This window comes from Wolffia australiana, chromosome 15 (assembly GCF_029677425.1).
Source record: "Wolffia australiana isolate 7733 chromosome 15, ASM2967742v1".
Lineage (NCBI taxonomy): Eukaryota > Viridiplantae > Streptophyta > Magnoliopsida > Alismatales > Araceae > Wolffia > Wolffia australiana.
Genome location: NC_135849.1, coordinates 5,942,116 through 5,963,311, shown reverse-complemented (window position 1 = coordinate 5,963,311; position 21,196 = coordinate 5,942,116). Strand labels below are relative to the sequence as shown.

At 44.2% G+C, this 21,196-nt stretch overlaps 5 protein-coding genes across 12 annotated transcripts; 1 reads left to right on the top strand and 4 right to left on the bottom strand.

The window, feature by feature from the left end:
* Positions 1-410: 410 nt before the first annotated feature.
* On the top strand, positions 411-3,283 carry LOC144713325 (U-box domain-containing protein 18-like). Its single transcript, XM_078587911.1, has 2 exons — positions 411-2,883; positions 3,003-3,283. Exon 1 carries the CDS (start codon positions 630-632, stop codon positions 2,631-2,633), a length of 2,004 nt encoding a protein of 667 aa, XP_078444037.1. The 5' UTR covers positions 411-629; the 3' UTR covers positions 2,634-2,883; positions 3,003-3,283.
* LOC144713326 (Ribosomal protein L7Ae/L30e/S12e/Gadd45 family protein) lies at positions 2,655-5,746 on the bottom strand. The gene is made up of 4 exons (XM_078587912.1): positions 5,545-5,746; positions 5,388-5,457; positions 3,022-3,127; positions 2,655-2,918 (listed from the first exon to the last, which is right to left on the bottom strand). The coding sequence occupies exons 1-4, from the start codon at positions 5,669-5,671 to the stop codon at positions 2,757-2,759; spliced, it is 465 nt and encodes a 154-aa protein (XP_078444038.1). The 5' UTR covers positions 5,672-5,746; the 3' UTR covers positions 2,655-2,756.
* A 3,664-nt stretch (positions 5,747-9,410) lies between these two features.
* On the bottom strand, positions 9,411-9,713 carry LOC144712635 (uncharacterized). Its single transcript, XM_078586908.1, has one exon. It carries the CDS (start codon positions 9,711-9,713, stop codon positions 9,411-9,413), a length of 303 nt encoding a protein of 100 aa, XP_078443034.1.
* A 76-nt stretch (positions 9,714-9,789) lies between these two features.
* On the bottom strand, positions 9,790-10,344 carry LOC144712634 (uncharacterized). Its single transcript, XM_078586907.1, has one exon. The coding sequence runs from the start codon at positions 10,342-10,344 to the stop codon at positions 9,790-9,792; it is 555 nt and encodes a 184-aa protein (XP_078443033.1).
* Positions 10,345-13,931: 3,587 nt separating this feature from the next.
* Positions 13,932-21,002, bottom strand: LOC144712622 (splicing factor PWI domain-containing protein / RNA recognition motif (RRM)-containing protein). 8 transcript variants are annotated; one of them, XR_013583856.1, is made up of 10 exons: positions 20,435-21,002; positions 19,166-19,422; positions 18,926-19,078; positions 18,368-18,743; positions 17,632-18,276; positions 17,046-17,548; positions 16,710-16,963; positions 16,518-16,586; positions 15,889-15,955; positions 13,932-15,804 (listed from the first exon to the last, which is right to left on the bottom strand). XR_013583856.1 is itself a non-coding variant. In XM_078586895.1 (8 exons), exons 1-7 carry the CDS (start codon positions 20,925-20,927, stop codon positions 16,715-16,717), a joined length of 2,676 nt encoding a protein of 891 aa, XP_078443021.1. In that variant the 5' UTR covers positions 20,928-21,002; the 3' UTR covers positions 15,876-16,608; positions 16,710-16,714. The 8 variants fall into 8 exon arrangements, 2 of the variants coding, with proteins under 2 accessions (XP_078443021.1, XP_078443020.1); XR_013583859.1 differs by adding an exon at positions 20,087-20,136 and having other exon boundaries at positions 15,656-15,955; positions 20,435-20,570; XR_013583858.1 differs by lacking the exon at positions 15,889-15,955 and having other exon boundaries at positions 13,932-15,836; positions 16,518-16,608.
* Between the last annotated feature and the right edge of the window lie 194 nt (positions 21,003-21,196).

Genomic DNA, 21,196 nt, shown 5'->3' with positions numbered 1-21,196 from the left:
AAGTTACATATGAATTGCATCAAAAATTAATTAATTAATGAAAATCATGGGGAATCGGTGGAACATTAGAATGTCAGATACTGCCAAGTTCTTTGAAGACGGTTCCAAAAAAAATCTCAGATACTGTGGAAACAAGATACAGAAATACCCTTGTCAATTTCTCATTCAATCCTGGAAGTCTATACCTAACGTAGACTTGACCCATAAGAGACCAGAGAATGACTGACCAGGTCTAAAGAAAAAAGACGGAATATTCGCTAAAAAACCCAAAAAAACCCTTATTTTATCTCATTAACCCCGAAAAATCTGGAATTCTCTCCGAGCCACGAAATTGCACGAACGGAATATCGGTCCGTTCAGTCACCGCCCCGTCATCGAACTTTAAGTAATGATTAGAAAGTTTCCGCTGCCTCGCGGGGGGGGCCCAGCAGGGATGTTATCCTGCTCTTCCCCGCTTCTCCCACGCGCAACGGGCCCACGCCGGCCGACCTCAGCGGGTCAGCGGACCGGTCAGCGGATGGAATCGCCTCACGACACGTGGCGATGACGCAGGATCCTTCAACACGTGTCCTCTGGTAAAAAGGTATATAAAACCGGCCTCGGCAATATTATCCGGGAGTTTCTTGTTAATGGAGCGGCGATTTCTGGCTATGCCGGCGGCGGCGCCGTGGGAGGGCGTCTCTCCGGCGGCGCTCTTGCAAGCTCTGGTCGCGATCGGCGGTGACGTTCGCCGGCGATTCCGATCGATGTTCTTCCCCACGCAGAGGCGATTTGCTCGCGAGATGGCAAGGCAAGTCGCCATTCTCGCCGATTTCTCATCCGAGGTGCGGAATTTCGATCTGCCGGAATCGGCGATCGTCGGCTTCTCCGAGATCTACGTCGCCTTCCTCAAGATCCGGCATCTGATCAACGATTGTGGCAGGAGAGGCGCTCGGATTTTGGTTCTCGTCAAGTCGGATCTCGTTGCCAGCGAGTTCCACGTTCTGGCGCGGTCGATCGCCACGGCGCTGAGCGTTCTCCCCCTGGAGAGGATCGATGCGCCGTCGGAGGCCAAGGAAGCGGTGAAATTGGTGGAGGATCAAGCCTGGCGAGTCGATTTCTCGGTCGAACCGGTGGACGAGTCGATGTGCAAGGGGCTTCGCTCGATCCTGGGGCAATTCGAGCGGGGGACTGTCCCCGACCGCGATTCCGTGGCTCGGATCCTCGATCACCTCAAGATTCAGAGCTGGAGCGATTGCGACGCGGAGATTCAGTTCCTGGAGGACGAAATCTCCGCCAGCCTTGCCTCCGGCGGAAACCTAGATCAGATGTTCCTCCTCAGCGGGCTCCGCGGCTTCATCCTCTACGCGCGCAGCCTCCTCTTCGACGTGAAGAGCGGTCGCAAACCCCCAAAATCAGATCCCCAATTCGATCATCCAATCCCGAATTTCCAAGACCTGGAGCAATTCCGCTGTCCAATCAGCCTGGAGCCGATGACGGACCCCGTAACGGTCTCCACCGGGCACACCTACGAGCGGTCCTCGATCGCCAAGTGGCTCGCGGCCGGCAACCGCACCTGCCCAGTCACCGGCGCGCCATTGCGGACCACCGAGCTCGTCCCCAATGTAGCTCTCCACCGCCTCATCCTGCAGCTCTTCCCCCACCAGCGGAGCGTCCCTTCCGAAGGCCGTCGGCAATTCAGCAAGGACATGCTCCCGCAGATCCCGGCCGCCGTAGGCGCCATCGTCGCTCTCTGCCGCCTCGTCGTCGGCAAGCTCGCCGCCGGCCCGGAGGAACTCAAAGCCCGGGCCGTCTCTGAGATCCGCCTGCTCTCCAAGACCAGCCTCTACGAGAGAGGCTGCCTTGTGGCCGCAGGCGCGGTGCCGCTCCTCCTGGACCTCCACTACTCACTGAATTCCTCCCTCCAGGACGGCGCCACCGCCGCCATCCTCAACCTCTCCAAGCACCACGATGGGAAGACTGCCATCTTCGAGTACCAAGGCCTCGCCCCCGTCCTCCACGCCCTCACCCAGGGGCTCAAGCCCGACGCCCGCCAGAACGCCGCCGCCACCCTCTTCTACCTCGCCTCGGTAGAGCACTACCGAGCGGAGATAGGGGAGACGCCGGCGGCCATCCCGGCGCTGGTCGAGCTGCTGTCCACCGGCACCGACCGTGGGAAGAAGAACGCGGCAGTGGCCCTCATACGCCTCCTCTACTTCCCAGGGAACCATGGCAAGGTCCTGGCCGCCGGCACCGTAGCTGCCCTCGTCGCTCTCCTCTCCTCCGAGAAGGAGGACCTCGTCGGCGACTGCCTGGCCGCGCTCGCCGCCATCGCCGAGCAGCCAGAGGGTGCAATTGAGATCCTCCAGGCCTCCGCCATGCCGTCACTGGTCAGAATTCTCCTGTCCCACTCGTCCCGCTCTGGGAAAGAGTACTGCCTCTCTGTGTTGCTCCACCTCTGCAGCGCCGGGGGGGACAGGGTGGTGGCGCTCCTCGAGAGGGTCCCCACGCTCGTCCCCGCACTCCGCCTCGTCCTCTCCGAGGGCTCCGCCCGCGTCTCCAAGAAGGCCAGCTCCCTCATCCGCCTCCTCCGCCAGGACCGCGCCGCCCTCCCACTGCTCCCTGACCCCCAGCGCGGCCCCGTCCCCGCCTGACCAAGCTTCGGATAACGGATATTGATAACGGATAACGGGGATTGCCATTAACACAAGCTTTAGTCGATCCAGAGACGGTTCGTTTCTCCGGGAGGAGGAAGGCTGGGTGGGGTCTGTTGCTACTCAGTAGAGAGAAGAGGCAAGCTGCCTCACCTCGGCGGTGACGGCGGCGAAGTCCGAGCTCAGCTTGTCGTGCTCCTCCGGCGGCAGCTCCCCCTTGGCCGGTTTCGTCGTCACCAGCACACAGCAGGTGGGCCTTTTCGTGACCCCAGCCGTGGCCAAATCCTACGCACAAAGGACGACACTATTTCAATTTTCTTGAACAAAAATAATGCAATAATTTAGCTTATCATTTTTTTGGCTGTGCAGGAATGGTAGACAAGCTGACCTCTTTGGAGGGAACGTAAACGTAGGGGATGTCGGCCTCCTCGCATAGAACCGGGACATGGGTGATGACGTCGATGGGCGAGATGTTCCCAGCGATAACGCAGAGGCTGCGCAAGCAGAAGCGAATATCAAAGGTGCCCAGTTTAAACGATATGGTGACCTTGATTCCTGGATTAAATAATAATCCCCAACTGCGTAACATAACAATAAGTCTTCCGTCTTTTGTGTATTATGACGTAGTAGAAGGGTTTTGCATCTGGCTAGCTAGGATTTCTTTCGTGGGTTCCAACTTCAAGTTGGAGAAAGAAATTGTTACTCCGAGAAAATTAGCAGTGGAAATCTAGAGGTGAAAAGTTACGAACTCGCAAGAGGATGTAGTGATAGCTAATGAGAGTAAATATTTTGAAAATGATTACAACAGAGGGTTGTGCACGTGATATAAATTATCAACTTTTCAGTTGTAGAGGCGAATAATTAAAATAAACCGGGGTGCAAATAACTATTACCCACTTAATTAAACAAACGATCTAGTTTTAATATTGTAGCAAAAAAATGTCGATTGTATCACTGGCCCCCATTGGATGATCCAAGGAGAGGTCGAAAAGACGAGGCAGGGATCAACCGGGGACTAGTCCCCAGAAGACACCGTGAGGTAGAGATGACGACACGGGATGGGGATTTTAGGAGAGAGGGAACTTAGACACTGAGGAGAGAGACAAGTGACCTGACTTAGTTCTTCTCGGCTGTCCTTCTGGAGGGAGGACATCCCTATTTAAAGGAAATACATTAGGGCCAAATGACCAAAATGCCCATAGTGGGATAACTTGACTCAACTAACCCCACATTGGACGGGACCGTATCTATAGTTCCGGATCGTCCGGGACATGGACAATGGACAGGACAGGACAAAGATCGTCCTGTCCGACGTCCGGAATCAGTGCAGGGACGCGGACGGGGCAGTTTTTTCATCCCAGGTGGAAAAAATCGTCCCGTCCGCGTCCTGATTGCCAGTTTCCTCCCGTTCGGAGAAAAACCATCCCGTCCCCTGTCCCCGACGAAATATCCAATAAAAATAGCTCCAAGGTCTGATTAATTTACACCGTACAAGATAGTTAACGCCTATCATACGGCTTTCTAACTCCATTTCTTTTTCTGGTTGTTCCACTCAGTTGGATCGATGGTAGTATCAGAGTTCTTTTACTTCGTAACGCTCCTAAGCGCCTGCTTCTGTTTTGATTCTCCTAAAGTCGAACCTTCGGAACCTCGGTCATACTAAAGTCTCACATCGTAGACCTCCACCCCTGGAAATATGGAGGAGAGAGAAAGCACAGGGACATAATTACAATTACTGTTGGGCAGCATCAGTTGAGTCAACGTGACAAGATCTCAAGGAATTGATGTAGCGATGCCACATGGCAAGATCTCAACCGTCAGAAGCGAATCCGATGGATTTTCATCCACCGCTTACCGTCCATTGCCCCAGACCTCCGGACGGGATGGTTTTCATCTGACTGGACGAAAACCGTCCCGTCCCTTCGTCCCGGGACGAATTTCTGTTCCGGTTTTCGTCCAACCTTGCGGATGGGACGGTTTTTTCGTCCTGGTACAAAAAAACTGTCCCGTCCGTGTCCCTTGCACTATAACAGTATCACATTTGACCATTTAAAGCGTAAATGATAGAGAAGTAAATGATACGAATTTAAAGCGTATCAAGTTTGAGTAATTAAAGGATGCCACAAAGATTATCCTTCTTAACCTGTGACAATGTATTAGGCTTGATGCGTACATCAGAAAAAATTACCAGAAATTGATACAAATAGATCAGGAATAACGCTATTAATCAAATGATTCCAATAATATGGAAAGAAAAATGACGAAAAATTTTTCAAGAGAAATAGCCTTATATCTTTCAACAGAAACTCATCAACAACCAATACAGGCCCAATGGATTCTGCATTGTAATCCCTAATTGATTGATGTCACAACTTCAATTAGTCTTCTCGCAATGACAGAAGGCAAAACTCTAAAAAAGTCCGGAATGGAAAAGATGGTTTAAAGAAAAACCGTGACGGATACATCGCATCATATTTACTGAAACTTGAAGAAAATTGACCGGGAATTAGGCTATTAATCAAATGATTCCTAAAACATGTGAACATAGAGGCGAATACGACTCAAGAACAATAGCCTGAGATCTCTCAACAGAAACTCCTCAACAACCATAACAAGCCCAATGGATTATGCTTTCTAATTCTCAAGTAATGTCGCGTTTCCAATTACTCTCCAAGGAATCACAGCGGTGGAAACTCAAAAAATCTCTGGATTGAAGAAGATGACGGAAAGAAAAGTCGAGGAGAGGGAACCAACCCTTTCTGCCCTCGTCGAATGCTCTTCACCACTTCCTTGACGCCTCTTCTAAGGCACTTAGACTCAGCGGCTGGCAAAGGAATCCAAGATAAAGTATCAGCAAAAAAACCGAATCAACGAAGAAAATCTGCAACCCCTGGAACGAATTTGTTTATACCTTTTCTGACGAGTTTGAGCGTGCGCTTGCCGAGCTTCTTCCCGGCGAGGGGCTTGGAGATAGGCGCCAGCGCCATGAGCTTCTTCTTCTCCTTGGCGGACTTGTCCGTCTCGCTGTCGCTCCCCATGGATGGATCTCCTTCGAGTTTAAGAGATTTCTCGTGTTCTTCGCAGAAGGGGCGTGTTTTTGTGAAAGGAATTCTAGGGTTTAAGAGGTGTACGAAGGTTTCTTTTGTTGGACCGTCAGTGGCTATTAGATATTGGGGGCCCAAATGATTTTGAATTATTTTGTAGAAAAATTCACAGTTAATTTTCGTTTTTATTAAACAATTGGTTGAGATGGTTTGATGGATCTGCAGTTTTTTGTGTCTCAAAATGATAGTCTGAATCCCCATTTAGAAAAAAGGAATCTAGGGTTTAAGCAATACAGGGTTTCATTTGGTTTCTATTGAACAATTAGTTGAGATGGTTTGATGGATCAGCTGTTTTTATATTTCAAAATCATGATATAAATGGCCATTCAGAGGTAAGGAATATAGGGTTTAAGAAATATGGGGTTTCATTTGGTTTTTATTCAACAATTAGTTGAGATGGTTTGATGGATCAGCTGTATTATATTTCAAAATCATGATATAAATGGCCATTCAGAATTAAGGCATATAGGGTTTAAGAAATATGGGGTTTCGTTTCGTTTTTATTCAACAATTAGTTGAGATGGTTTGATGGATCAGCTGTTTTATATTTTAAAATGATGATCTAAATGCCCATTCAGAAATATAGGGTTTAAGAAATACGGGGTTTCTTTTGGGTATTCGTTGAACAATTAGTTGAGATGGATTGATGGATAATCTATTCCTGTATTTCAAAATGATGATCTAAATGTCCCCCCACAAATCAGAAATAAGGATTATGGGGTTTGAGTTATAAGAAGGCAACGTGAGTGGGTGTTTCTTCTGGTTTTTAATGAACAACATAACTGAGATGGTTTGATGGATCAGCAGTTTTTATATCTCAAAATGATTATCTGAATGCCCATTGAGATGGAGTCTAGGGTTTGAGATAGCATGGGAAGGTGATAGAAGGGTTTCTTTTGATTTTTTATTGAAAAATTAGTTGAGATGGTTTGATGGCTCAGTTGTTTTATATTTCAAAATGATGATCAAAATCGCCACTGAGAAATAAAGATTCTAGGTTTAAGAAATAAGAAGGGATGGTGGCGGGGGTTTCTTTAGTTGGGCCATCAATGGTCATTCAATATCATGATAAAATAGTGGGAAACCTCTGAGCTTTTATACACATTATAAATGATTCTGTTTTTTTAATAAACTTGCCATTTTTTGTAATATGTTAAAACATTAATGTGTGTGATTTAATAGATCATGTGTTTTTTTTATATCTGAAAATTATGGCCTAAATTTTAAATCAAATGGAATTCATAGTGACTGGATTGTATCTTGTAGCCGCTGAATACTTTAAAGCTTGTGTCTTTTATTTGAATTCATTTCAAAATCAAATACCTCCTCTTCATAAGAACAATTTTATTTGCTCAAAATTGAGCAATGAATTCTTCAATTAAACTGTACTTGAAAAGCTCCTTTTGGTGAAGGAGAAACAACTGGATTCAAAGAATTGATGATATTATCCAAGTGAGATAATAAAATTTATTATTTGTAAACAAGTCCAAGTAAATAATTTGGACCTAATTGGTAGATTCTAAGTGTTAAAGAATATATACATGCACTTGTATCACACAAATATCCCTACAGGCTTTCATTTTAAAATCAGATGAGAATTGGATTATCAGTATTTTAAAAAATTAACCATTTATAAATATATTAGTGTACAACTTTTGTAAACAAAAATCACTATTAGCATAAATGTTTACAATTTTGCTTAGAGCATTTAAAAAATTAAGAGGTTCAGTGTTGCAGGAGATTAAAATTATTTGGTTCATAATATATGATTAAACTCATGAAATGGTCAAAATTCCAATACAAGGAATACTTTTTCATGTAGTTGGTTAAAATAATTATGCTAACTAAAATTTTATTTGCACTAACCTAATTAACATTATAGCAGCATTTCTATTAAATCTTACTTCACTCGGTATAATTCACTTTATAAACTGGACTCAAAAATATATTAAGGTATTGAATATTTTGAGGGAACATGATATCCATATCAAGTCATAAATAAGTATTATATTTAGGAGTATTAAGTCAATACTTTTAAACTTTATAATTCTAAATCATACAGTACAACTATGGAACACGTGTTCAAGTAAGCTAATCATAGTAAAATTATTGTGTTTCTCTTTAAAATCCCTGAACTATTGACATTCAAGAAGGGGCTTACTTTATTGCACAGTCATATTTATTTTACTTGAATGTTTAATATGGGTTTCATTTGTAAAATTAACAGATTCAACACCCAAAAATATTGAGAATATAATACACTATGCATATTTTGAATTTACATTTCATGACGTGTTAGTCCTACTTTTTCCCTTAATCCATCAGTAAAGAAAGTCTCTAAAAATAATGTTTTGGTGGCCAAACGTATATCATGATTTTTGTATCATTTTAATGAAAGTTCTATTTTTTATTCTTTAAAAATTTCCCAAAAATTATTCATTGGATCTATTAATGTCTAGTTACTCGTCTGGAATTTATGAATCAAAAGTTATTTCAAAAAGGCAATACCAATACTACATTAAAGAAAACAAGACATAGGTTTATGCCACTAAGGTATAAATCCTTCTATTTTCTATTCGGCCACATAATTCTTGACAAATTTTACAAAGAAATGCATTTATGCAATAAGTAGACTCTCATTGCCATGTATAATATTTCAAATTTAATGAATGTAAATACAATGCATTATTTAGGGTGTAGTTATAAAATTTTAGAACTCCAAAATACTCCAACCAAACATCTATATATTACCGACTATGTAGTTCTTGAGATATATCTAAAAGTAGAAACATTCACATAACCATACAGCGAGTAAGTCGTGGAGAAAGAATAGGAAATTTGAATGGTAGAACAGAGAGGATTGGATTGATGCCTCCTAGTAGAGCCGAGATCAGCCAAATCAGCTTCTCTCTCTGAAAACTGAGGAAGATCAACCCCTTGGAGGACCAACAACCTTTTCTAGTAATAAGTCCACAAAGCCCTCCATAATGAGCCATCTTATTTTTAGTTTCAGCTTTTCCCGCATTCATGTCACATGTGAGATACTGTTTTGGCATCTCTTCTTGACATCATAAGTCCTAATTGTGACAATATTGCATTTCCGCAAAGTATAGAATTGCATGAAAATTAATGTTGAGCATAAGTTTCAATGTGAAGCCGACATACTTAAATTAATTTTGTATTCAGTTTTAGAGATGAACTCAGATAATTTTCATCATTTATGTGTTATTATTCAGTTTGATTTCAGTTCATGTAGTTCCAGGGTTAATGAGTTGGTACTTTTTATGCATTATCCCAATTAAACTTGATTGAAAATATTGATAATGTTTATGATAATTAGATACTCTACCAAATATCCTGAATCAAATCATACCGAGTCATTCATTATTTTTATGATAATTACCCATGTTTATGTTTTTGAGGCTGACCAAGCTTCTCCAGATATCAAATATGACATATATATGTACATATACTAGGGGGGGCCTGATCGCAATGCGCGCTTGGGGTTTTCAATTGAACCAGTTTTTGATGAAGTTGCAGTATAAGGTGAATTGCAGTGGGTTGATTATCAGAAAAGGTTAATATGTATTATGGGTTAAAAAAGCAACATGTAACATGCATCGGAGGCTACATGCCGTCTCCTATTGGAAAACCTCTGTGTGAACAATGTTAGTCAACTGCATTGGTTTGCACTACCCTCGCAGAACACGATTCCTTTCGGACCGATCCGCATCCTTGAGAGATCGACGTAGAGTTGGACGTGAGTAAAAAACAGGTTTGGTAGATATAACCCCACCGTATCGAGAGTCTGACCTTCGGACTTGTTAATCGTCATGGTGAAGGCAAGTCGAACTGGAAAGTAGAGGCGCTTGAATCGAAACAAAAGCCTCGATTGAGACAGGTATAGCGCAATCCATGGTAGGAGATGGACTTTGCCATAGAAATTTCCTTGGCTGACGATTATGGCTTGGAGCATTGTCAGAAAAAAACTGTCCACTCAAAGTCTGGTCCCGTTGCATAGACCTTGTACGATGTTCAAGTTTGGAGAAGGATCACGATGCACGTGATCTTGAGTCGTAGCTTGTGGAGCAGCATTGCCGCATCATCAATCTGTTGAGGAACTCTATTGGGTAGAGGAATTCATTGTCAACTTCGCCAAGAGGGATTGTGTCGAAGCTTAAGTACTCCATCACTTCACCTCGGAAGATGTTGAGCACCATGTTGTTGACCTTGACCACATCATCATTCAGAGGCGTCAAAATCGTCTTCGTTATCAGCTGAGTTGTGACGTCTTCAAAGGTACCATACACTTGGGCAATCAGCTCGAGAAACGAGGAGACGCGCGGAATCTCAGCTGGAAGATCGACATCAAGGCCAACACATCCTTCTCCGACAGCAAGAAAGAAATCGCTCCACGCTTGTTGGTTGGGCGAAATGCGACCGTTGGTTTCGAGGCAAAAAATAGCGCAATGGCGCCATACATCGCTTCGGTTGGGGATGAGCAGATGATCAATGAGCGTGACCCTTTTGGTATGACTGGACGCATTTTGCCTGACGACCTTGCCACTGAAAGGAATCATTTCCAAACTTGCATCGATGTTCTTCATCACATTTCGAATCGATCAATCCAACATCTCGTGCACGGGGCGGTGCATCATTGGTGCTTCATCCACAATTATCATGCTTGGTGACTGAATTTGACGGCCGATCTTGGAGTCATGTGAGATTCCACACGTATAGATGTGAGTGACGGGAATCGAACTCTTGAATGTCGAATGCATCATTTGCCCTCCATCCAGAAGAAGCTCCGTGATACCACTTGTCGCGGTCGGGATGGCGGTGTGGCAAGCGGCCTTGATCTTCACGAGAATAGCTGAGTAGAGAAACGTCTTCCTAGAGCTCCCAGGCCCATCAACAAAGAAGACCTTGGCCTCTATAGCACGTTCTGTCGATTCGATGGCTTTGAATACTGCATCATACAATTTTTGTTGTTCTTCGTTCGGCATGCCTTGTAGGCGTTTCGCCACGAAGATCGCAGGCAGGATGTCATTTCATTGGCTTGGCCCCCATTCTATGTCCGTTAGTGGGAGTTAGATGCCTTGGGGCAATGCTTGGAATGCTCCAAGCGAAGAACTGTTGTGGTAAAGAATTGAATTGAGCATGCTCAACACTTCTTGCCGGATTGCTTTAGTCATTTGTGAAGCATTGTTCGTGAAACGGATGTCCTCCGACATGGCGCCAAGGTACTTCTCGAGAAGCAAGTCTGGTTGTGAGATCTCACAGTAGAGTAGCATCATCGCAAAGAGCTCACAAACTTGACGATGAGAAGCAATGCCTAACGCCAACGCGAGATCGTTGTCGAACTCTTTGTCAGACTGTAGTAGGTCACGCTCTTGAGCTACTCTTTGATACGTGTCATAGACAACACCATCAACGATGGGCAAATCTTTGTAACACATCACACTAGGAACATGATGAAGCATTAACAGGAGGTAGTATCCTGTAGTGTTGCGAGGGCTCACAAAGTGCACCCTTCCGATAAACTGCAGTCATTGACATCGTGACAAACATCGAGTGGAGTCGTTCCATGTGCAATACAATGGGAAGTCACAATACAACGTCTGCTTGGCGACTTCATCTGTAGGATGCTCACTATTGTACCGCATCCACTCTATGAGGGGTGTGCATGACGACCTATCCATGATCTCACTTACAGGTTCGCCTTGAGCATACACCATGGATTGCATGTACTTGTCTTGAACTTGGAGGGCGTACACACTTGGATACATCTTCTGCATGCTGAATTCATAGATCCGCCAAAAAGCCTCTACTGCAGATATGTATAGTGCACCAAGATATTGTTGGGCTTCATCTGTGACAAAGGCTCTTGAGCTGCACCAGCAATGGCACCGTCACTTGGAGCATCCTTCAAAGCTACTATGGCTTGAATGCTATTGCGGCCCTTGTACACATACTTTTACTAGTACTTCACCGACTAGATGGAAGAGCAGATTTCCACGTTGATGTGGTAGTTGAACACCTTGCACAAATACTTGTTGTACGGAACAACCCAGCAGTTGTCGATGAGATGCAAACCCTTCTGGACAATGCGGCCATCATTGCGGTGCTGGAGGAGAGGGTTGAGCTGATGAACTCCTTGGGAAACTTCTTGGAGCACTTTCCATCCTTCATACACGGGCATCTTGGGTTTGCAAAACCGCAAGGGCCATGTATCATATGTGTCGTTACACAGTCAAACAACTCCTTATCGCTGGGATCTAGTAACTCGCAACAACAATCTTGTCGATGTCTTCAGGAGTCTTCGTCTTGTATGAATCATCCAATATCTAGAGCAAGTGTGCGTACGAGAGACCATGCTTCTAAAACTCGACAACGTTACACACGACTTTTAACTTTGCCAAATATTTCCTTGTCAATGATCAAATGGAGGAGCCCCTTTAGTTTCAACCAGAAAGCATGACAACAGAGGTCGAATAGATCTTGCGCCTTGTGGCCAAGTACCAGAGCTTCCCTGATCTCGCGACAGTCTGGGTCGCAAGTCATCGTGATGAAAAAATCAGGCTTTCCTTTCCGTACGATTGCCATGGCATCATGGTATAGTAACATTGTTAGTGACAACTTGATCAACCAACCCTTGGTATAGGCTTGCACACAACGTCGCTTGGTTGTAGCAAACCCACAACAAGCGATATTCTTTAATCTTGACGTAAGCATCCACAACTTATTCTTGAAACAACCGACCAGAAAGATGAAGCAATCTTGATGCCTCTCGAACCATCAAGTGGTAGGCATAAAACTGGTTCATCGTCACCTTGCTTCTTTTCTTCAATTGCAGGCTCCACCCCAGACTGCCGTACGAAAAGAGCAGCACGAAGATGAGCGGATCATACTTTCCGTCGAGCTGACTCACGAACTGCAGGCCCCCACCACGCTTCCCAAGAACAATGTTTTGCCTTCCATCCCCTTTTTTTTCTTCTCCAGGCATAAGAACAACGACTTCAAAGCATGTGGGTTGACCGTAACAAGGGTCGCGGACAGAAGCCTCGCCGACTTGTAGCTCAAACTCTTGGGTTGATACGGAGTGAAGCGCTTCTTCATTGTTCACTTGAAACTCGTGAACAAAGGGATTGGCCACACTCAGACATTCGTGGATCATTTCAAGGATGTTGCGATGCAGATCATAGAAGATTGAGCTTTGTCGGTCAATCTGGTAATCCATGTCATAGATGTAGATTTGAGCAAAGCAGAGAGCTTGACCAACGAGGGGCAACAAGGCATTTGAGATCCGATGATAGACGCCGCCTTGGATGTGGTATGTGTACAAGCTGGTACGGTTGTCGGCAAGCGAACGGTCGAAGTTTTCACCGCTGGACGTGGAAAATGTAAGCTGAATTGTAGGCTCAAAGAAAATTGCAATAGTGTTTTGCCTCCTCCATCGTCCCCTCCAACAGAGCAAGAAACGGTGTCGGCGGGTTAGGAAACGCCAACAACGCGACCTCGCATCGTTGCAGGATAACGAGAACATTGGGTTTCGCTGCTTGGAGCCAGTTTTGCTTTCTTGTAGCCACATCTTCAATCTTGTCGATTGTCGGCACGCAATTGGCTTGGCCCGATGATTGTGCTCAGTAGCGAGCGCAATCAGCATCCAGAAGGGTACATGAATTCCTATTATTAGTAGTAGAAATTAGTAGTAGAGATACATGTTTAAAATGAAATATCCATAATAATACAGAGATATAATATTTCATTACTTAGACAATAGAAGCCTAAAAGGGCATATAATTTTTTTTTATGCCCATTTTCTATATTTTATTCAGAAAAATATAAATACACCTTCCCATCGTTCTCTCTCTTAGATAAGACCTCAGGAGCGATATAAGCAGGCATGCTGACTGTTGACTTCGGTTGTGAATGGAACACTGAAGACTAAATTCAAAAGAGAAAAATCAACGAAAGATTGAAAGTCTAAATATACAAAGTCAATGACGTCAAACCTTGGAATATCTAAATTTGCAGATCTTCAATCTGGGAGCCACGCTCCCGTCCATCAGCGTGTTCTTCAGCTCCAGATCTCTGTGATAGATCGCTAAATTTTCAAAAAAGACCCTCATCTCTCCGGGGCATATTTCCAATAACCATGGTATGGCAATAGCTGACTCTTGAAATCAACTACTGGAAGAAGAACCTTGCATGTGGATTCACAATGGAAAATTACATTTCAACATCGGCTTTACAGATCATGTCGAAGAGCTCTCCTCCAGCGGCGTATTCCATAACAATCGCCAGATGAGTCGGCGTTCTCCCCCTCCAAGGAGAAGAGCTCCTCCCTCATGAGATTCAAGGACTCTCTCTCCCCGTCGGAGTCGCAGAAGGAGAAGGAGAAGACCTCATCCATGAAGAAGGTAGGTTCGTCGAAGTCGGTGAACACGGTAGGCAAGCGGCGGAGTTTATCACAGTCGGCGCATGAGAGGCACTATGCGGCGAAAAGCGCAAAGGCGGAAGAGATGGGGCAGAAGACATTCCTCCCCTACAAGCAAGGCCTCCTAGGCTACCTCTAATGGTCCATGTTTGACTAGCTCCCCAGGCTAAGGTATGTGGGGAGGGGAGTATCAAAGAACCAAGTGGACCACACAATGCAAGGCCAATAAGAGTTGGGATAGAAAAAAATGTTATCCACCTACACTGTTAATCCTAGAACAAACTACTTTTCTTAGACATATAATATGTAAGTGGATTTCTTAAAATATGAAACGATGCACTTTCACCCAAAGTTTATCAACCTTAATAGAAATTTTTGATCAAGGATGTTCTTTGGACCTTTGTTTTTAAAGTGGGATCAAGTCTGGGTCCGAGAAATGAAGTTTTAGACACCACTAAACAGATGCAAAACTATTGACCAATCAAAGGTAATATCTAATGGATGGATCAGAAGCGTCTCATGTCAGCCTACTTATTTGATGCACTTGAATCATAGATATTGAAGAAATATTAAGATACTTTCACCCTCTTTATTCCCAACCTTTTACTCAACTAACAATATCTTGATATTCAGCTTTGAAGCTCAACTTGTGTTATCCCTAGTTCAGTTTGAAAAGAGTGAATAAACTAAAATTGATATTCTTAAATAATATGCATACTCTCTTGAATGAATAACTCAAATACTGAATTTTTTGTGGTTTCTGTAAACCATTTGATCCTAGTAACAAATAGGGATCCTAATTTGGTCTAAGGGCAAAGAATGAATTTGTGCATAAAAAATGATAATATGAGGTAAAATAGTTTCATTACTTGGTAAATGTATCATATACTATTTTCTTTCCTTGTTCTATCCTCAACTTCTATGACTCCTGAACTCATATATCCTTCAATATTCTCTCTGTGCATAGTCACAAAGCTCCTTTTTGAGACACGGTCCAGGTACTTTTGTAGTCAATTAGACTAGAGTGTCCTTTGACTTTGTAAACTTATCATAAAGGGGATTCTTGACTCACCATCCTTTCTCCAAGTTTACTTATTCTCATATTGTCGTCTTCACTTTTGTATCTACTTATTACTTACTCCATCATTCCTTACCCTCATTTTTTGTATACATGACCTTAACTCACCCAAAATAAATATTCAAATATTCAGGTAAAAAATATTTCCTTGACAGTGCCCAAAATATCAATAGGTTTATGAAACTATTTGTTGATAAGTGCATTTTCAAATAAATACTAAAATTTTCAAATAAATACTTATTTCATGCTGAGATGCGTTTGAGACTGTGGAGAGTCAATGAAGTAAGAAGTACATTATTTACAACTCTTATATGCTTTCTAATTAACTCCCTTGTTTTCAACCTAAGTGGGAGTTATTTTTTCAGGGGTTTCAGATTCTATTTTAGATAATTTGAAAATGTTAGCTTAACACACTCACACTGTTTTTACTCAGGTATATAATATGATGCCACACATTTCATAACGCGAAGAAGACCACTCACCTCCTACCAGTTGGAGTCTGGTATTGCAGGAAGTGATGTCGCCAGAAGCAAAAATATGGCGACGTTGCTGCACGAACTTGAAAATTATCGCTGCGGGAGCTTTGCAGTGAATCAAAGTACAAATTATCAAAACCCATGTAAAAAATTTGACCTCGTTCAATCCAAACCACCCAATTGTTGCAGAAAAATATAAACTCGATCAAACAATGCATTATGTCCTGAAAGATGTCAATATTAAAGGCGTTGCATTAGAAATACTATCTAGAGTTCATTACACTGAACTTAAGATTGTTCTGTTAGAGAGAACTCAATATGCTATGAATTTATCTAACATGACACAAATAAGTTCTCGAACAATCTTTGAGTTCATCCGTGACAAAGATGGCCCGAACTCCTAGTCTTGAGATATAATCTAAACTAAGAGCCCCATCTACATAAATTAGTTGAGTTTTTCTCTAACTTCTCTAGTCTCTAAACAGCTTGCCAAATATGTTCAATAATTCTCAAATAATCAAAGTGAAATGATTCAAAGTGAGACGAAAAAGTCTGAACAATATGATTTCCGTGGTTTGGTTCCGTATCTACCCAACCCATAAAAAATAGCCCCTCATAGTGCTCTCAATATTTCTTCTTTGGACATCAAAGTCTTCATCTTATGACTATCCACTAACTGGTTAATCCACCATTTCCCACAATTTCTTCTGCATCCTCTCTTCTAGATACATGCACAGACAAATTAAACATTGTTTCACATTCACATAAATTAGTGAGTATCCTTACCCCTCCTGAAGTGGAGACAGCAGCACCAGTTCAGCTCAACCTAACCGCTCCCTGGGAAAACCCAAATCCCTGAACAGGACCCTCGGTGACTCTTACATGGAGAGGAAAGTTATAATAACAAACCCAGAATCTTGTGTAAATTAGAGTTCTGGGGAAGAACAGCGGAAAAAGGGAGAAGAAAGAGCCACATACCAGGATCACTTGGACTTGAGAGCAAGACCGGTTTCAACCTTCTTGATCTCGAAGATGAGCATCCTCCACATCTTGAGGACAAACATCTCGGCCTCGTCGTCGAGGATGGACTGGAGCAGCTCCAGCATCTGTGATGCCTGAACATGCTCCCTCGTGCTTGAGACGATATAGTCAACCAGCGTCGCTTCCTCCTCCCCCAGAAACTCTGTGATCTTCTTTGAGATCCACGGCCTCATTCTCTCGTGCAGTTGATGCTGAAAGAAATGAAGACACATCAACCACATCATCACTACACCACTGATGATAGAGGGCGAATGCAAGGGCGAGGGCAATTACCTTGTCGTAGATGTCCCAGTTGATCTGGTGTGAGAAGAGCTTGTCCTTGGTCTTCGGAATCATGTCGATCAGCTGCTTGGCATCGAGGAGCTTTTTGTTCTCGGCTGATCTGGAGTTGTCTTCCTCGGTTCTCCTGCCTCGATGGGACTTATCTCTGTGAGAATCTCGCCGACCCCGGTCTTTCTCTGGTTCAGGTCTGTCCTCTTTAAGGGAAATGCGCTTTGCAAACTCGGCGGCAGCCGCGAGATGCGGTGGAGTGTTTGAGGCGGCTGGTGGCGTTGCCTGGTGGAGCTCCTCGGCTGAGTAATCTAACGGAACTAACGGCCGCATCTTCTTCTTATCAGCGCCCTCATCCTCCTCCTGGTGGAAGACCGAAGGAACTGCTGCCCGCTTCCCTGATGCCATCAAACCAAACCCAAGCTTCCGAGAAGGAGCAACGGTCTCTGGCTTTGTCTCCATCATGGTAGCATCTTTGCCCTTGGCATCGCCCAGAGATTCTTCACCTGATCAAGCTCATTCAACATCAAATCGTGGCACAATAGAAGGTATAACAGGAGAGAGAAGCAGGTCTGATGACTGAGCTTACTGGGATGACGATCATCTCCATCAACTGAGACCCTCTCCGGATGATCTTCCACAAGCATGCGATCCTCCGAACCTGGAGCAACATTGTCCCCATTCTCCTGTTGAGGCAAGTCAGGGAACTCTTCCCTTTGCTTCTGCTCCTCAATGTCCCGCTTCTTTGCCTCTTCTAGCTCCTCCTCTTCCCGTATTCTATCAGCCAAGTCGTCTTCCTTCTCACGTTGTCGCTTTCTCCTCCTTTCCTCTAGCACACTGCTCCTGTGCCTCCGTTTCCTGGTGTCGTCATCATCGCTATCAGTTTCCTGGTCCTTGATCTCCCTGCGGCGTTCACGAGCCCTCTCCTTCTCCCACTCTACTTCTCTCTGCTTGTAGTTCTCTTTCTCCCTCTCTCTTGCTTCCCACTCCTTCAAGAGCTCCTTGTAAAGGCGCTCACCTTCCCTGATCCTCATCTCCCTTTCTCTCTCCCTCCTCGACCTCTCTCTCTCCCGCTCCCTCTCGTACCTCTCCAGTTCTCTCTCCTTCTCCCTCTTCAGATCTTTCTCCTTGTCCCTGTCTCCGCTCCGCTCTTGCCTCTTTGCTCTGTCAGAAGGGCTGGCGTCAGATCTATCATGATCCTTGGCATAGCTCATCATCTCCTCATCTTTCTTATCTTCACATCCATCCAGAAAGAAACCACAACAATCAAATGGTGAACAAGAAAAAAGCTATATCAGCATGGATTTAAGTTAATCGATGCCCACCATTCCTAGGGACGTCGGCGTCTGAGTCTCTTTCCCTTGGTTTACCTGCAGTCTCTGGTGTTGCTTCAGATGGCGGTGCAGGAAGAAGGGTTGGCTTCTTCTTCAGCCTCTGCTCCATCATATCTTCAAGCTTCTCTAGTGCTTCTCTGTCAGCATCGCGATCTTCCTCAGAGACGATGCCAAATTTCTGTGTCCTTTCGTCCTTCTCCTTGTCATCTGATTCCTCCTCTGATTCTACCACCCCAGGTCTTGGAGCCTCCGACTTATCCGTGCCTGTTCCATCTTCTCCAGACTCAGATTCCTTAAGCTTCTCCCTCTCTTTCTTCTTCTCGACGTATCGTTCAAGGTACTCCCTGGTAGCTTGGTTGACATTTAGCTGCTCAAGCATCAGACGTTGGCAACATAACACTGATGAGCGTTAAAGGCACTTTTACTAATTAAACGCAAAGAAAGATTCCATTGTGGAATCAATAAAATTGATTACTATCGTTCTCAATTGTTAACTAAAAATCATATATACTTCCTAAGTTCAGCAGAACCAAAGAAGAAAAAACGTACCACAAGCTCTTGCCCATCCATATTTAGTTTATTCAGGAGTCTCAGGGCACGAAGAACGCCTTCTGCAGACTCAAATTCACAGAATCCGAATCCACGAAATGAGCCATCAGATGGGTTCTCTGCACGCTTCCAGCTCTTGACAGGCCCACAAAGCTACCATACATAAGAAGAATACCATAAAATCAGTTAATCAGAATAAAAATATTTTGAAGCTCTAAAGATCATGAAAACTGGTCTTACCCTGAGAACAGACTCCAGGAAATCATTCTCAACGGTGGAGGCAATTTTTCCGACATAAACTGTCGTTTGCGGCTTTTCGGCAGGCGCAACAAGGGGGACAACTGGTCTGACAACAGGTGCAACAAGTGGAGGCGCACCAGGAATTCCTTGAACAGGAGGACGAGAAATATGTGAAATTGCACCAACTGGGTGACCAGGTGGCCGAGCAAAACCAGGGTGAATTGCAGTAGGATACGGAGCTGGATATCGAGGAACCCCTAAAAGACAGAAAACAGGCTATGCCAACTTGTCAGATTGAATTGGAGGCAATGAAGCCATATTAAAATTAAACGTGTAAGTTTCCCTACGGAAATACAAGAGGAAAAGGATTCATCACAAAATACATAGGAAGACTGGTTACAGAATTTTGGAAATGTGAAATTTCCTTACCTTGACTACGTCACTGAGCAAGTTCCTTGGAAACACGTGAGCCAGTGTAAAATGAAGTGAACACTCTATCCCACACTATAGCGGTAAAATATAACTCCAGAGATTTTACGTAAAACCTATGCGTCTAGTTAGTTTACAAAAATAAAATAAAAATTTACAACGAAGATAGTAAGCAAAGAGAAAGAAAATAAATAGACAATTGTACCTCTTCATACATGCACATTCAGCACTGAGGGTGCTATCAATATCTGTGGCAACCTATGAACCCAAGAAACTCAAAAGGCAAAAGAGACAGGAGGGATATAGCATTAACCCACTCATTAATTCGATTTATGCTCGATGAACATATACTGGGACCAAATAATTTTGAATTCATCGAAAGAGAACAAATTTTCCGCCCAAAAAAAGCGTTTGATTCCCGTTTTAATGTATTCAAACTCAAAGAACTTAAGCATACCAAAAGAGAAGTTGAAGATGGGGATATGTTAGTACCGCAAAGACGAGCCCTGCTGATCTTTATCACCATGAACCAAATGAACAGGCTGTAGGAGAAAACATACAGTCATCGACCCTAAATGCATCCCTTAACAACCAATCAACCAACACTTTTGTTCTTCCTAAGATCACCGCACTCAAATCTACACCAAACCTCCTTCCCTACAGGTCCAGACAACAAGCAAACGAAACAACTTTGCAAATAAAAAATTCAGAACCACACAACAGCAAAAGCCCGAATAAAACAACCCAAACAAGCCCCTCTACATTAAGCGAGCAAACTAGGACAAAACTTCAAGCGAATTAAACAGCACAACAAGATTCACGAAAATAACAAAAACCCACCAGGCGGAGGAATCATAGAAGATCCCCGGGGGGGAGTCATGTAACCATTGCCCGCGTAAGCTCCAGGACCGGCATGGTAGACCCCAGGCGGGTGCATGTGAGGAGCACCGGCAGAAGGCATCATATGGGCAGGATGAGCGACTCCAGGCGGCTGGAGGCCAGAAACCTGATACCCCGGATTGACAAGATTAGGGTTTGACATGGGTGTGTACTGGGGGGCACCCATAGGGCGAAATGAAGGGGTGAAAGAGGGCAAAGAAGGGGGCCGAGGAGGGCCGACGGGGGCGTTCTGGGAAGGTGCCGTAGGGTTGGGATTAGGGTTTTTTGGAGCCGTGGCTGTGGATTCCATAGCCGCTGAAGAAGCCATGGAATCGGACGCTTCGATGGAAGGAAGAAGCTGCGATTCTTGCGAGATGGCTGAAGGATTTTCTTCCTTGGGCTTGTCGGAGACGACTCCCACCGCCGCCGGGGAGGACGGCGCCGCCGCCGCCATGGATCGCAGAAGCGAGCTCGAAGAGAAGGGTTGAAGCTTGCGAGAGAGAGAGAGAGAGAGAGAGAGAAAGAGCGAGAGAGGAGAGAGATGAAGAGTTTTATAAATGTTAACGATGATAATAGACGATCTCTTATCGGATCGTTACCGGTTCTCATGCCCGAAGTGTTGGGTAACATTACTGATAAGCCCTTAAAGATATTACTAATTTTACTTTAGCCCTGGATTAAGAATAAATTATGGATGCCTAATCGTCAACCGTCATCCGTGTT

Coding starts and splice junctions, on each gene's coding strand:
- LOC144713325 (XM_078587911.1), top strand. CDS start 630: ATGGAGCGGCGATTTCTGGCTATGCCGGCGGCGGCGCCGTGGGAGGGC.
- LOC144713326 (XM_078587912.1), bottom strand. CDS start 5,671: ATGGGGAGCGACAGCGAGACGGACAAGTCCGCCAAGGAGAAGAAGAAG. Junction 3,128..5,387: donor ATTCGACGAGGGCAGAAAGG/GTTGGTTCCCTC, acceptor CTGCTTGCGCAG/CCTCTGCGTTATCGCTGGGA. Junction 2,919..3,021: donor TTTACGTTCCCTCCAAAGAG/GTCAGCTTGTCT, acceptor CTTTGTGCGTAG/GATTTGGCCACGGCTGGGGT.
- LOC144712635 (XM_078586908.1), bottom strand. CDS start 9,713: ATGCTCCAAGCCATAATCGTCAGCCAAGGAAATTTCTATGGCAAAGTC.
- LOC144712634 (XM_078586907.1), bottom strand. CDS start 10,344: ATGAAGAACATCGATGCAAGTTTGGAAATGATTCCTTTCAGTGGCAAG.
- LOC144712622 (XM_078586895.1), bottom strand. CDS start 20,927: ATGGCGGCGGCGGCGCCGTCCTCCCCGGCGGCGGTGGGAGTCGTCTCC. Junction 18,744..18,925: donor TGGATGGGCAAGAGCTTGTG/GTACGTTTTTTC, acceptor ATGCTTGAGCAG/CTAAATGTCAACCAAGCTAC. Junction 18,277..18,367: donor CGCCGACGTCCCTAGGAATG/GTGGGCATCGAT, acceptor ATGGATGTGAAG/ATAAGAAAGATGAGGAGATG.